Source organism: Heloderma suspectum, chromosome 4 (genome assembly GCF_057233095.1).
Source record: "Heloderma suspectum isolate Gila_16-S chromosome 4, 16-S_ref, whole genome shotgun sequence".
NCBI classification, from domain to species: Eukaryota; Metazoa; Chordata; class Lepidosauria; order Squamata; family Helodermatidae; genus Heloderma; species Heloderma suspectum.
This window is the reverse complement of record NC_139461.1, coordinates 302,069,703-302,086,469: the sequence shown is the minus strand read 5'-3', so window position 1 is coordinate 302,086,469 and position 16,767 is coordinate 302,069,703. Positions and strand designations below refer to the sequence as shown.

At 42.9% G+C, this 16,767-nt stretch overlaps 1 protein-coding gene across 2 annotated transcripts in view; it reads left to right on the top strand.

Moving 5' to 3' along the window:
* LAMA5 (laminin subunit alpha 5) overlaps positions 1 to 16,767 on the top strand; it is a 246,893-nt gene that overhangs the window by 111,045 nt on the left and 119,081 nt on the right. For both annotated transcript variants that reach the window (XM_084854353.1, XM_084854352.1), the window contains exon 6: positions 221 to 318. In XM_084854353.1, the coding sequence (XP_084710479.1) occupies positions 221 to 318 (98 nt within the window). The remainder of the gene's footprint in view (positions 1 to 220; positions 319 to 16,767) is intronic.

Genomic DNA, 16,767 nt, shown 5'->3' with positions numbered 1-16,767 from the left:
GGTAGAGCTGCTTATGCCACCCTGTTCTTCCTTGACTGGCCTATCCCTCATGAATAATTTTGTAGAGGATGGGTGAGATGGGTCCTATCACATGCAAACTTAAAGCTCTTTCTCTTGAATTAGTTGAGTGCTTGTGCCATGCGCTTATTCCTTTCTAAGGGGGAGACTACCTGGGCATTTTCTGCAAGGTGATAAAGACAAACCATTTGTGATCTTCTAGTATTACTACAGCATCAAAGATATCAGCATTGGAGGACGATGTGTATGCCATGGCCATGCTGACGTCTGCGATGCCAAGGACCCTACGGACCCTTATAGGTAAGACTTCTGTTGAAAAACAGCCCAACTGTATTTAAATTGTTAAACTAAGGAAGGTGGCTGCTGAAAGAAAAACAAGGTTCATAAAGTAATCAGCTTAAAATCAGCTTAATTATAAGTCACCTTGAAGCCACTGTGGCAAAAGGCAAAAGGTATGAATTTCTATAAACAAGTCAAAATGAATAAACTAGTCACATACTAAAGCAAGATTTTTGACATATTCACTTGCAGCATATTCCAACATTACAATTGCCCCCATTTGCTAGGATTACTGGGTGGGTGGGTGGCTCCCAACAACCCTGATGCAGTTAAGATCACTTTTTCCCTGCTGTTAATAGCAGCAGGGAAACAGCACTCTGGATCAAGACTGCTGGTGGGGGGAAACTCCTAGCAATCTCATCCCCTGTTCTCAGCAGTGAGGGAGGGAAAGTTTAATCCTTCCCCATCCCTGACCACTGAGATGTGAATCAAGTAGGGGGGAAGTATGCAGGTATGTGTGCATACATATGCAGCTCCTGACTCGCCACCCAGCACGACATGTGTCAGGATTCCTTTAGCCCCCACTTTACTTCAACGCCCAAACATACACAGATGAGGGGATTCAGTCTATAGCTTTTAATCCATTACTTCACAGGGTCATACAGATGGAAATCTCAGAGACTCTCTGTCTACAAAGCAATGCCTTCAGAGGATTCAAATGGTATTTACGAGAGTTGCCCGCCGTTTGAAGAGGCAGGCGGTCTGGTTACCTAACTTAAGCGGGGGAGGTCCCTCTCTTCTTGTGAGGCCTCTAAGTGCAGCTTTCCATGCAAGCCCAGTTGGGTAGACGGTCTAAGTTCCACCCCTGCCTTCTCTCTCTCTGCTCTACACCTGCGTCTAGCATCTATTAGGTCATCCTCCCAAAACCCTGCCTCCCCCTGTTCGCTGCCTCTCACGGGGATGAGGAGGGGACCCTCATGCTCAGCCATCTGGATGTTTGTAACCTGAGAAGCAGGCCTACTTATATCTGGACTAGCCTGGGAAAACACCTGCCCCATGTCTGATGGTTCTCCTTCAGAATCTGAACAGCTGTCCCACTCCCTGTGCTCAGAAACACTCCTGACAGCATGTGGATCTCGGGCTCAAAATGGTTGCCTACCCTTGATCTACATGAGCCTTCCCCAACCTGGTGCTTTCCAGATGTGTTGGACTAAAATTTCCAGAAATTTTGAGGGCATAGGGGGGAAAAACATGTTTTTTTTGATGGGGGGGGTCAGAAAAATTGGAAATTTTGGAAAAATTGGAAAATAAGCAATACTAATTTTTTTTTTTAGCACTCTCTACAGATCTAAAGTCACTCTGTTGCTTTAAGAAAGCCTTATCCAACTTGATCCCCTCCAGATATTTTGGGTTGGAGCTCCCATCAGCCTCAGGCAGCACAGCCAATGGTCAAGAATGCTGGCACTGTAGTCCAAAATATCCGGAGGCACCAGTTTGGGGAGGGCTGTTTTAGGAGCATAAAGTAGCCTTTCTGTTCCTAAAGTTATTTTATGCATGACTTAAGGTGCAATTCCATGGCCACTAATCAGTGTCTAGACAGCCATAGGATAGGTCCGTTCCTGAGAACCGAGCTTGGTGCCTGCGCTCCGGGGTCGGTTCCCTGAGAACCAACCTTCACCTCCTCCTGCGCTGCCTACGAGGCAACACGGTTCAACCCCGCACTTGGCGCTCGTAAGAGGAGCGCGGAGCAGTGAGAATGGGACGTTCCTGGGGACAGGGTGGGGAGGGTGGACGTGCCTCCCCAACGCTTCCTATGCGTCATTTGGTGTCCGTCCCCCACTCCGACTTGCATTCCTGCTCCTGCCCTGCATTGGATAGGCGGTCATCTCCGCGTTCGGAGGCGGCTGCCTGTCCTGATAGGATTGCCCCCTCCGTTTGCTCATAAAATTATTATTTTAAAACTTTTAAAGGAAAACTCAGCAAATTTGTAATTATTGTCTGAATAGGTTAGAACTACATTAAATGACTGCTACAGGATCAGAGGCACAAGCTGTCACATTTACTGTCAAGAATACACAATGGTGACTCTGCTTACGTGTTGGGAAACTGAGCATAATTGTCTGTCAGTGAAATATACTTTAGAGCAATAATTTTAATAATGAATGAAAGAACTAACTACACTGGGAATCTTACAGAGAGGATTAGAAACATTTTCCTCCATGGCTTCATTATTTCCAGACTTTTTACATCTCTAGTCTTTCTGTAAAAGTGTTCTTATTACATAGTTTTTAGGAATCATTTTGTGGGGAGTAAAGGCTGTATAACAATATATAAATACTTTGTCTTAAATTCTAAAAACAAATTCATAATCCAAAAGTGTTCAATTTTCCCAATTTTTCAGAAAAAAAAAGGTCCTTGGAAAAAAACGGAAAAAATGGGGTTTTCCCCTAATTTTTCCAGTTTTTTTCTGGGCCCTCACATCTCTAGACTACAATTCTTGTCAGTCTGTCCGTCTTTCTCTATCTATCCCTCTGTCTGTCTGTCTTTCTGTCTCTCTCTCTCTGTCTCTCTCTCTCTGTCTCTCTCTCTCTGTCTCTCTCTCTGTCTCTCTCATTATTTCTAGGTTGCCTTTAAGGGTGGAACCATCCCCATGCTGGCTGGGTTCACATCTGGCACCAGGTTGGGCAAGTTTGATTTAGATTATAGAGTGCCACAGAGGGCTGAGAGTGGCTCATGCACCATTCAAGTACGATTCAAGCTGAGTTAGAGCAATGATAAGAATTGTGCCGTTTGCTACCCAGAAGCCAGTCGGAGTGGTGGTCAGTAACTTTGCATTGCAAAATCAGAGGCACTTTTAACTGTTATAAGAAAAATATTTTCGTAGCCTTTCAGCTCAAATTAACATCTCTGGTTGATAGGTGAATGGAAAGAAGACAAAATTCCTCAAATTTGGGGTGGTTCAGTTCAGTATTTGAACTAGCCTCATATTAATCCTAGTTCTGACACTTACAGGATTGGTTTAATGTTGTGTAAAAACAGTGATTCCAAGGCAAGAGGTCAGTTGGTTGGTCGATCTTACTGTCCAGAGAAAAAGTGACTGTTTGCTACACGATGATCATCTTGACTATTGCAAAGTGTTTATTCATAACAGTGTGGCCTTATAAGTTCCCTGTTGGGTTGATCTGTGGTCTATTCACATTTGAAAATTCCATGCCTGCAGGTGTCTCTGTATGCTATTGAGCAACAAATCTTCTTTTTCAAGCATCTACAGTTTCATAATTTTACATTAGCATATAGTGCGTTGTGTAGTTGCTTCTACATCTTTGTCCCCTTTGATTGCTCTGGTCTTCCATCTGCATTTGAATTCCTCATTAGAGATAGAAATGATGTGTTCTCTACCTATTTCGATGTTTTGTTTTCTAATCATTTCAGCCTTACTCTTCAATAGTGAACACATTTACCTGGAAGTAAAGCCCATTGAACTAAGAAGGACTTACTTCTGACTAGATATCCATAAGATGTCGCTGTTAGGTATCTAGAACTATTGCAAAGATTGCCGAGACATTTCCCGAGAGCAACAGAAAACCTTTTCCATAGATATTTTTAACTTTCGTAATACCTCATCTCAGAAAAGCTTTAGCACTTGTGATTAAGCTGATTCAGAGCCAAGACTTTCATCGTGAGGGCACAGGAGAGCAACTTGGGTCCAGTCCCGGGGCCTTGTCATGTCTGGATTTTTAGACACTCTCATAAGAATGATAAGAAACCACTCATATCTCTGATTCCCCAAATTTGTGGGGAGATAACAAGGCTGGAAAATGTTGCTTTCTTCCTCACGTTCGGAAAATGTGATGGTGGTGGTGATGGGGGTTGAAATGACTTTGCTGCAGAGTTGTCTGCTTTTTTGGAGCTGTTGATTTGCTCTCCCCCACACACTTATCCCCCACCACACATAAAAACACCTCAAAGCAGTTTTGCTCTCCTTTCTGCTTACTGTATGCACAGCTGTCTGATATCTGCTTAGTTATTTCATTAACATCATGTGCCCAGATTGTGGTATAAAGCACAGTGGTTAATATTGGAGACATCACTTGCCATTTCCTTACATGTAGAAAGCAGTAGTTATAACTCTTAAAAACTCAAGATGTTTAGTCATAGGTATTGTAGACTCATTTATTTGGTTTATAGCAGACTAAACATCATTTGGAACAGGAGAGACCGGACCATCCTTTTTGTGTGCGTGTAAAGAATGTTCTCTTTGTCAGGAGTTTTAATAAAAGAAATCCTTTAAAAATGCAGCACTTCTTCATAGGGTTCAGTATGTCCATAGTAAGCCTCTCTCAAGTCAAGATAAGTGCTTGAACCTCAAAGGTCTGTGAACCTTCATGTGAAATTGGCACGGTGTCTAGCTGTTGAGGTTGAATCTTCCCTGTGAGTGAGAGGGAATGCAGATGTAATGTTTCCATAAAGAGGAGTGGGCTGTGGATTGCAAGCTCCTTCTTAGTCCCTTTGCTGTCCAGCACGAATCCTCATCCCAGCCCCCCCCCCCACACACCTTAAATACATTTGCAGAGCAATTCTATGGTCCCTGAAAGACTGTCCCAGGACTATAGATTGTGACAGATTCCCCCTCTGCTACGAGAGGAGGAATCCAAGATCAGACTGCTCCCCCTCCCCAACCCCCTCGCAGCCACTGTGGCAGTTGCTCTTCTGAGGCCACAAGAACGACCTTGGAAAAACTTGGGGAGGCCAAAAAGGGGCATGTGACAGTGCGCAGGGAGGAAAGAGGCATCTTTGTCCACTGCCACCATCCTCACCCACTGCCAGTAAGTCAGCTGGACAGACTCAGAGGCCCGTCTAGCGGAATTTTCACTTTTTAGGAGGAACGAGAGGCAAAATCACCCCTGTCATTTTTCTTGCCTTGCCTGGCTCTTGCTGGCAGGACTTTGGCTAAATGGAGGCCTCTGCTCTCCATAGTATTGTGTTGTTAACATCATCATAGGCAGTCAGTCAGTTTTATTATATATAAATTTTACAGTTTTACGTAGGGTTTTTGTTGTTTGTTGACCATACGGATTAAACCAATTCAACATATGCACAACCTACAGCAGTAGCTTTTAAAACCTTTGTTCTAATATCTTTGGCAGCACTAGCAAATAAAGCTACTTGATCAGTTATGTAAAATTCTGTGTCCGCAAGTCATTTACACCTTTGCTCAAGCAGGGCTCTGTCCGACCCTCATCATCATAGGCATTAACTGCAGTCACCAGGGTTCCTTTTTAACCAGCATTTGAAAACCGGGTTTAGCTAAGGGCAGCTGTGTGTGATCTGTATCTCTAGAACTACACATCCTGTATGGGGCATGGATCCGCCTTTCCCCATGACTGATATAGGAAAGGCACAGAAGTCAAGTGTGTGAAGTGCAGAAGCCTGATGTTCATTTCTGCCTTGCTGGTGCATAGAGAACCCAAGCATCCTGGAGAGGTGGGAAGAGTGATTCCTTCCAACTCTGCTGCCAGAGGCGAAATGTTCCTTTTCTCCAGCTCATGATACAAGAATCCCCATGCCTGTGCACTCCACTTATGAGAAACAGGCTTCATTTCTTCTTGGCTCTTGATGTGGTGGTCCTCTCCATGTCTGTAAGGCAAAAATGGGAGTACATCTTGCTTGTGTTTTGAAAGCGTACTTGGTCAGGGATTCCCAGCCTCTCCATAAAGTGTAGCCCAGGAAGGCAGAGAACCTCCACCTCTGGACTGTGATCCTGATATGACCATGCAGTAAAAGTGTGCGTTCAGGCGAATGTTTCGGCAAGCTGGGGATTTTTCAGTCTTTGGCTTTGCCAACAAGCACTTTCCAGAGATCACTGACCCTAGAGAGCTAGATTCTTGCAGCATGCTGAGAAGCAACTCCACTGTCAGTAGGATTTCAGCCCCTTTGAAGCAACCGCAAGTGCCGCTGATGGTTCTTGGTGCTTGTGATAATGAATAAGGTTTCCCTTCAGTGATGACAACTGTCTGACTTTGTAAGTAAGGTCTGTTCATCCCATTTGAGGAATCCATGTGGTGTATTACCAGTGCACTTGAATTCATGAAGATGAATGTATTTGCTCCCAAAGGACTGCTGTGAGGTTTTGAAGAACTGAGTCTTTTGCAAAAGAGAACGAAATCCTGGGGTAGATTTAGCGACCTTGTTTCCTTAGTGCCAGACTAGTGCCAAGTCTGTTAAAATAACTACTCACCTGTAAAGTATATTCATTTAATGTTTGTGTGTGTGTTCTGTCCTGAGGGATCATGTTGGATAAAAATACCAAAGAGAAAATATAGCCTAGAATCCCACTGACAAGAGGGAAATAGACACCCGGTGCTATGTAGGTCCCCATGAGAATGCTCACATTGAGTGTGTATCATACACAATACTGAAATATTTACAGTGATGTTACAAGACAAAGATATTTCAAAATAACATAAGAAATGTCAAAATTGGTACATTTCTGTTTTTGGAATCTCTCTGGCTCAAGGGATGATGGGTGTCTAAGCGGAAAAGGGGTGCCTGAGGCAGAAAATCCAAATGGCACTCCCATAGTGTTAAAAGTATAATAAAATAAACAATTAGTTGTGTTCTGAGTTTTGGTGGTACCCCAAAATATGCCACCTGAAGCAAGCTATCCCAGTCTGTCTAATAGCAGGGTCAACTCTGACCAAGTCTTATATTTTAACCTAGTAACTATTGTGTTTTCCAGATGTTTCTGCCATTGATTTTCAAGATGTCCATGGCCTTGTTATTTTAAGAGCTCGTGGTCGGTTAGCCAGTCAGTTGTCCAGGGTCTTGATAGTTGAGGAACTGAAAAGACCTCATATATAGAGCAAGGCTCAAGGAATGGTACATTTCTTCCTATGAACAGTGCCTATTTTTTTCCAGCCATCTTCTACTATACGACTTTGGCGGCCTCCAGCCAATAGTAAATTTGCTTTAAAAATGAAGATAAAGAGAGTTCTTGTCTGCATTTTCAGGCTCGCCCTTTTCCAAAAGAGTTTAAAAAAAATAGCTGAATTGATTTGCTTTTGTATTCTGGCGCTGTCTGGATGTGTTTTGTAGGAATATTGTGCAATGAAGCAACTGCACCAGACAGAAACATTTCTGGACAGCGAGAGACCCCATTTTACCTGAGGTATGAAAAGCATTTGGGGGGAAATTCCAGACCCAGCAGAACTTGGCAAGAAGTCCACTAGTGACTTCAATGGGACCTGGATATTACTGACTGTGTATTTTATCTCCATGGGTGTGTCTGATTATAGTGTGAAAACTGACATTCCTTTGCACTGTATTCATACAGATAGTGGCAGGGAAGACACATAGACAATCAATTCTGTGCGTAAACTAGTTGGGGGGTATGAAAATGATATTGAAAGGAAAGGAAGTGAGTCATTGCTAAGCACAAAGATGGACTTGGCTATTTTTGTATGATTCCTCCCCATCCTCTTGCAGCTCTGGAGTTCATTGCAGCCTAGCCCCCTGCAATACTACATGCCTTATCTGATGATGGGGAGGGTGCTGCTGATTCCAACCAGTTCTCCTGCAGGCCAGGACCAGAGTGGCATAGCTACCCTGGTGTCATTTCCTGCCTCTTGTGGATGCCATTTCTGTGTACCAGAAATCCACCTGGTTGCACAGATCAGTTTAGGGAAATTGTAGCGTAAGCTTTGTGTTTAGTTTTTAAAAAGATGCATGGATGTGCATTCAGATGTACCAGAAAAAAGAAAATGCAGCTTTTCTTGTTTATTTATTCTCTGAAAGAGAACTCAAGGCAGTTAACAAAGTCAACAATATTTAAAACAATCTTTAAAACCCAAACAAACAACAATAATAAATTTATAAAAATGGCAGATTAACCATAGTGGCCAAAAAAAACCCCATGCAGAAGCTATTAACACTTTTACCCAAACGCCTTCTTAAAGAGCCATGGTTTTACATACTGCCTAAAACAGTACAGTGTTGAGGCCTGACAGATCTCTGTGGGCAGAACATTCCACAAGGTAGGTGCAATCAGCAAAAAGGCTCTAGACCTTGTGGCTGTCTGTCTAACTTCATGAGGCTGGGGTGATCTACAGTAGTGCCCCAAATGCTGACTGGAGTGTGTGGGGTGGAACATATGTAACAAGGCGGTCCTTAAGGTACCCAGGTTTCAAGCCATTTCAGTTTTTAAACACCAGCATCTTGAACTGAGCCTGGAAACAAACTGGCAGCCAGTGCAATTCAACTAAAATTGGCACAACATGGTCAAAATGTTTAGCTCCTACCAGCGACCTAGCTGCTGCATTTTGCACCAATTGCAGTTTCCAGATATGTTTTAAGGACAGCCATGTAGAGCACATCACAGTAATCTAATCTGGAGGTAATTAGGATATGAATGACTGTGCCAAGGTCCACCTTTCTCAAGTATGGTTGCAGCTAGTGAGTCAGCCAAAGCTGGAAAAAGGTGCTCCTCACAACCGATACGACCTGTACATCTAGTGCAGGATCAAGGTGCAACCCCAAACTATGAACCTGATCTTTCAGAGGGAGTGCAGTCCTGTCCAAAACAGGTTGTACGCCTAACCCCAAACTGGGTAATTCACCCACCAACAGTACTTCCATCTTGTCACAATTAAGTTTCAGCTTGTTTTGCCCTGGCCAGTCCCTCACAGCTGACAGGCAATGGTGATTATGTTATACTAGACTGTCTCCATGATTTCTCCTTTCATACATTCGTTTTTTATATAAATCTCTCGCTTAATAACAAATAGCAAGCTCTATTGGAAAGGCAACTGTTTGTTTAAAACTGCAGATAGACAAGTCAGTGAGTTTGGAAAGTCCCATGCAGATTATCTGTTATGACTTGATGAAACCATTTCCTCTAGTTGGCTTGCTTCATTATATTTCCTTATCTCCTAGGACGAACTTAGGACCTTCAGAAGTGGTATTTCATTGTTTTTTTACTCTTGCTCCTAGAGGCAACAAATATCAATAGTCACATGGGCCCATTTTAGTGATTATTTTGGCAGCAGTGAAATCTATTTAAATATGTTTTTTTCTTTTCTTTTCTTTGGTTGAGAGAGAATTTGATTAGAACCTCCATGGTTCAGAAAATAGTACATAAATTGAAGGTATCAGCTTAGGTTAGATTTGTTTAAGGTACTTGCTTGGTTTCTCTTCTCAGGATATTGGCTCATTATATGATTAATAAAGTACAGAGCAGCTAATGGAGCAGCTGTAAAGTACAATAACAATCAGCTGAATGGAGTTCATGAGAAAAATAGATCGGCTTTTTCAGAATCTGAGTAAAGGGGTGGTGATATTTGCAATTGTCTTTAAATTGGTTATATATTGTATTCATAATTGTCTTTAAATTGGTTATGTACTGTATTCATGTATTCAGTAGTCTAACAACCAGTATCTATTTTGTGTTCATATTGGGTTGGAACTAGACTTAAGTTAGTTGCACTTATTTCCCAGTGAAATTAATGGAACAAGTTAAGTCATGACTAACGTACATTGATTTCAGTGAGCTCTAACTTCAACTCACTTAGTCAGGATCCAATCCATTATAACTATCTCTCAGTTTGTTCACTTTGATATGTCCAAACAGATTAACTGAAACTCTTAAGAATTAATGTCACAGTAACCCAGCTAGTCTTTAAGTATACTGACTTCCTGAAGGCCAACTGGATTTAGTTATAAAATATTTCTAGACGAAATAGGAAAACTCATGAAGCACTTGTGGAAAATCACATAAGGAGTTTGTACCTGTGTCTTTGCTATCATCTCAGTCCCCGAACCACCTGTGGATCCTCAGGGTCAACAGAGTGCTTTGCGGCTGTAGCAGGTTTGGGCATGTTTAACCGTCTGCCTGAAAGGACGATGGAACTGAGGAGTTTTGTGCTGCACTTTCAGCCATTGGAAGTACTTCCCTTAGTAGCGTCCATATTGCAGAATGTTCCTGAGTCACATCCTGCCAAAAGAACAGTAAAGAATACCTAGCACAGTGTATATATTTCACCAATGAAATATGTAAACACTGTAACATGCACACGGGTGTGTCCTTCATTACACAGGTCACTTGACATGTGAGGTGGTGTGTAGATGCAGTGTTGGATGGATGCTAGACATTTTGGCTATCTTCACCAGCAAAGTAAACTAACAGAGCATCTGCTTCTCAGTTTTTAGACTTGTGGGAAGGGCGCTGTGCTGAAGAAATCAGTGTTTGGATTGAAAGGCAGGAAGGGTATGGTGATTCGTTATAGGTTCATCAGAAGCGGCCTTATACCAGGTCGGATCATTTGTCCATCTAGGACAGGGGTGCAGAACCTCAGGTCTGGGGGCCAAATCTGGCCCACCAGGGGTTCCAGTATGGCTCTCTGAGGTTCCCCAAGTGCCCTCATCCACCTTTCCCCAACCATCTATCCATTAGTGGTTTCCCCCTATTCCTTGCCAGAGCAAGGAGGGCCCAGCAATTACCCTGGCGGTCCAGCAGATGATGTCACCACTCCTGCTCTGAAAAAAAAATAAAAATCCCAGAGTTGCATTCTCCCTTCACTACACCACCGCTAAGGATGAAATGGCACCTGCTGCATTTGCTGTGCAACTGGCATATGCATCTATGCAACTGGCGTATGCATCCATGCAGCTGATTCTGTAGAAGACTTATTATCTTCTGTACTATTTTGGAACCAGGCAAGAAGTGTTAGTTCCGTTTCTTGTCGGAATTCTACTCTGGCTTATTAGCAGGGCGGGGGTGGGAGAAATCAGTCGGTTCGTAGATTTCATTACTCCTACAGTGTTACAAAATGTATGGTGGCGGCTGCTAAAATCAGTTAATTTTACTTGCACAAATACTGTGTGTTATCAACATGACATAGTTTAATGGGACTTCTGTTGTAACAAGAGCACAGCTGGTTGTTATGATGCTCTACCTCTTTATATGACTGTTTTTGAGGAGCGTGTTACAGCTTTTGCTAAAACAATAAATGTGTCAAGCAATGCGGTTCCTAAAAGTGCATTCCCAGTCTTCAAAGCCAGGCATTCAAAGCCAAATTCAGCAGGGTGCGTGCCCTCCATGCTTCAGCCCTTTCCCTGTTCCAACATAAGGAAACCCCAGCCTTTCGTTTTATGTTCCATTAGCTATGATGGAAGGCCATTAGCATGACCTTTGCTTCCTGTCTGAGAGATTCAGAAGCATCTGGTTTGCTGCTGTTGGAAACTGAATGCTGCACCGGGGCCTGATCCAGCAAGGCAGTGCATCTGGTCTAATATTTTCTCTCTTGCAAGGCTCAAGGGTGTTTCCTTTTGCCCGTCTCCTTTGCTCACCACTCACTTTTATCAGTGCTTCTTGGGCCAGTTCATATCAACAGATAATCTGCAGTCTCTCTTAAATTCAGCTGCTGGCTCCTTTTCGAAGGGCCCACCCTCTCCAGCCACCTCCATGAGCTCATGCAGCACTCCTTGACTAAGGGAATGTGCTGACTGGGCTGTGTTTTTATCCTCTAGCTGGTTGTTATTTATAATGGGTAAGCATGTTCCAGCAGATCCTCATTAATGTAGACAATATTTCTGCAGGTGTTGTAATTAATGTTGACTGCAGCTTCTGTCTGAATTTTGGCCAAAGAAGAAGGTGCAAGGTACTCAACTACGTTAATGGAAAACTGTTTATACTAGCCTTCCCCAACCCGGTGCACTCCAAATGTCTTGGACTACAAATCACAGAACTGTAGCCCCAGTTTTTGTGTTTCACCTTCATAAGTGATGCCAACCGCTCAGGGAATGGCTAATCCCTCATCCCGCAATGAAGATGGCAGCTGGAGAGTAGATTTCTTTCTTTTTTTAACAAAGGAGCCAGTAATGTCTTTTAGGAGCCAGAGCGGATGAGAACATGAGTTGCTACAGGGATCAGAAAGCAAAGTGCCAGTCACAACCCCCCCCCTTTTGAGGGGGCATGCTTGAGTATCAAGGTCACAAGCCTATCCTGTCTTGTGGAACCGCACAACATGGGCATGGCTTGGTATTATGGGAGGGTCTATGGCAGTGTGGAACGAAACCCCTTCTCTCTTCACCCAACCTGTAGTCCCTCAAGACACCGGGGGCGGGGGGAGTTCGTCTTTGCTTCCATCTAGGCAGGTTATTCCCACCCACCTCAGGTTTCTGCCTTTTACCACTTTTCTTATGCTCCTTTTTTCCCCCTAGAGTATAATTGTGTGTGTGAGTTGTGCCCTTTTTTAACTTCTACCTAAGTTAAGCGTAAGTAGCGTGATGAAGACTTCACTACAGACTCGATGTAAAAGAATCAAAATAATTTATTTAGGTTATTATACAGGCTGAATTTTACAAGATTTCTCTTAACCTAGCCTACACTAAACTAAGGCCTAAAACCACTAACCACCTCTCCCTATCCCCAGGATATGTTTTATCTAAGAGAACAAATCCCTCTGTCTCTCCTCATCTCTCCTCTATCCTCCAACTGCCTCTTTTAACTCACTCTAACTCCCCCTCTAGACCTAAACCTAAATCTGTCTAAACCTAAATCTGTCTAAACCTAGACAGCATAGTAAGAAGCAGAGACATCACCTTGCCAACAAAGGTCCGTCTAATCAAAGCTATGGTTTTCCCAGTAGTAATGTATGGCTGTGAGAGCTGGACTATAAGGAAGGCTGAGTGCCGAAGAATCGATGCTTTCGAACTGTGGTGCTGGAGAAGACTCTTACGAGTCCCCTGGACTGCAAGGAGGTCAAATCAGTCCATCCTAAAGGAAATCAACCCTGAGTGCTCATTGGAAGGACAGATACTGAAGCTGAAGCTCAAATATTTTGGCCACCTAATGCGAAGAGAAAACTCACTGGAAAAGACCCTGATGCTGGGAAAGACTGAAGGCAAAAGGAGAAGGGGACAGCAGAGGATGAGATGGCTAGATAGCATCACTGATGCAATGAATATGAACTTGAGCACACTCCGGGAGAGTGCGCAGGACAGGAAGGCCTGGCGTGCTATGGTCCATGGAGTCACGAAGAGTCGGACACGACTGAATGACTGAACAACAACTCCCCCTCTCATCAGCATTCTCACTGACAAATCACACAGCCCCAGGCACTCGGCCACTCACACTATTCCATAGGGTCTCACCCACCCACCAAGCAACCAACAATGTATGGAGAAGCTATGAACCCTTAACACTGTGTTTAAACAAATAAAACCATGGGGCAATTCCCCCACACAGTGGTCAGTGGGTGAATCCAGAGCCAAGTGCTAAGATGGCAGCCCACCTTTCTCCCTCTTCCTCACTCCTACCCCTCACTTTCCTCCCGCTCCCTCATGCTGTACGAAGGATACTCATATAGTGAAGGAGTTGGGAGGGTAATAACATAACTATCACCTCCAGCTACTGCCACCTATAATATGGTGGCAGCAGCAGGAAAATGGCCAAAAGCACCTGGACAGCTAATTTTCCACAGGTTAGATCCTGACAGTAGGTCACCAGTTGTCTGTCCCTCATCTTTCATACAACCTTGGCTGCTGTTGCTATGACAGACAGCCCATGTTGCATGACATAATGATGTCTCAACACAGCATGGGTGAGATTTCATTCTCATTGGACTGGGTTGATTAATAGGGTGCTAACTTTCATGACAATAGCCAAAATGATTTCATCTCAGTACACTGGGTCTAAGAGAAATGGATTGTAGTGGTTTATGTAAACTGCCCTGGGAATTTTTTTTTTTTATTGATGGTTCATATAGAAATACCTATAAATCCCAGTGATTTTTTATTGAATGATGGTATCAAAATATCTAAAGTCAATAAATAATTCCCAGTGATACCAAAAACAGATTTACTTGGCCATTATTACAATCCCAGCTTGGATGCTTGTCCATTAATGGAGCAACTTTAACATTACATATACCTAAAAGACAACCATTTGGTTTGATTATTTATAATATTTATATACCCTGCTTTTCAGCCAAGAAGGTATACAACAATTCAAACCTATCACAAAGATATAAGATGTTAGGGATCTCTGAATGGATCTCTGTTTGTGTGTTTATGGCAAGAAGATATGTTTGCAGCTCACAGTTCTAATTTCATGTTTTTCTTTCTTACATTTTGAGTTCCTCTTGTCACACTCTGCGTGGCTAGTTTATTCCTTCTGGGCCAATTGGTGAACCTTTAAAAACACAAACACACACACACACACACACACACACACTCTCTCCATATTCTGATGACTGCAGGGAGAGATACAACCCTATTTTTTCCTACACAGTGAAAGCAGTTTTACTAATATTTTTTTACTACTGCTTTTATATTTTATATTATGCTGCACTTTGTGGTTTTAATTTTTGTGAACCACCCAGAGAGCTTCACCTATTGGGCAGTATAGAAATAAAATAAATAAATCTAAATAGTGCAGCATCTATAGGTCCTTCTGGAAGCTGAGAATACAATGCTGTCTGGTGTTGGATATCTTGGATGGGGGGAGCATCTTATAGACTACCACTCTCACCACCACCACCCAGCTGCAGTTGGCTGCTAACTGCTGGGTTCTTGACATCCCTGCTTGATGAAATGGGCTTCAATTCTAGAAGCCTGCCCCAACCAATAAAGGAAGAAGATCCTCAGGAAGGATCTGGCCTCTTAGGGTCTGGTGGAATGCTGAGAAGCTGACACTGTCAGTTGCGACAAATTTGGGATGTGTGTAGAAAGAAAACTTGAGATCGTTGGAGTTCTCCAAATTCCAACTCAAAACTTGTTCCATCTTGTCTCCATATCAGATTGTAAACTTGTTTTTTTTTTTTTGCATGAAAATTTGTGCATATTTTCATGTGTATTTTTCTAAATGTATGCATCACTTGTATGCATCTTTGAAATGTACACATTCCTCTCCCACTGATGTTCGTGTGCATTTTGCAAATATACACACGCTGTCAAATGCATCTTCATTGGCCTGCAAATCACATTGCAAGCTCAGAAATGTATGGACTCCGACTGCTGATGGCATTCGAATCCGTGTTCTGTCCGGAAAGTGTGAACTGGGTAAATCCTGATAAAAAATGAACTACAATTAATTTCTCATACATCCCTACGGCAGATAATGGCAGGGGGACCATCTTAGACGTTAGACTACTGCTCTCACCCCCACCGTCTCGCTACTGGCTGTGCATGCACACCCAGGTGCTCACTGGAACACAATATGGGTGTGTCTCTAAAGCAGACTGTATATCACCACTCCCTGTGTATTTCTGATGGCTTCTTAGAAAATGTATCTATTTTTAAGCCCTGTGTTTTGAATGAGAACAGTGCAGGCGTATGCCATAGGAGGGAGAGGCATGCCTGGAGGGGGAAATGAGTAATTGCACAGATAAAAGCTGGAACATAAAGTGATATTATCCATCAGTCTGACACAACAAATAGCATTTTTGTTGGGTGGGTACAATGGTACTGTGGAGTGGAGTTTTTTTGCATGATGTCACCTTTCCTAATAAATCAGCAGTCAGGGCAAGTTTCTACTTCTTCCCTGGCATCTCCAGAACTGCTTGTTTAATCAGTGCAAATCTCAGCAGGGCTGATGAGATCAGAGGGAGGGCATTGTCCACACAGAATTTCCCCTGCAGATCTCCCATTGAAATAAATGGGATTTATGCAGCGATGCATCCCTCTTGTGAAGCTTCCACAAGAACCTGGTATGTCTTACAGAACAAATTGTCCAATTCTGTTACGTCTAGAACTGAAGCCCAAGGATAGAACAGTTTCTTTTGTTTCTTTTTTTTAAAGGAAAGGAAGTGCAAAATGTTCGACGAGAGGTAGTGAAAGGTACAGAATTCTCTTGAGCTAATTCCAGAAACAGTAATCATTTGCATAAAAATCATGGTATAAAAATATACAGTTACTCTTCAGATTTTCACTGACAAAAATTTAATTATGTGTCTCTTAGCTGAAATGGGTGTGCGTACATTATTTCCTTGTTGGCATGTTTTTTCACAGTTGTTAGGAGCCCAGGACATGATGCTTCCTGACACAGGCTAGGCAGATCCTGCCCCTCTCCACTCCCTCTCAGTGTGGACCTGCATCAGAACGTCTCCATGCGTTCTAAAGTGCATGAAATAAATGCCATGACAAGCCTATTGGTGAAAGAAGGATTGTGTTCTGCAGTAATGGTTGAAAATGTAGGATGCAGCATTCTTTGATATACATAACTAGCATGAGAAGGTGTGATCACAATTCAATAAATAAATATTGCATCAATAAATGATTAATAAATATTACATTTCTATACTGTCAGCATGAGGCCAGTTGTTATATTTGTATGGATCATTCTCATGATTAAAAATGGACAAGTTGAGGCCTACAAGAACTAACGGTGGAGGCTCACCCTCCTTTCTCTCCCAAAGCAATTGTTGGGGAGGATTTGCGGGGTGTGGGGAAGATAGTGAGGGAAGCCCCCAACTG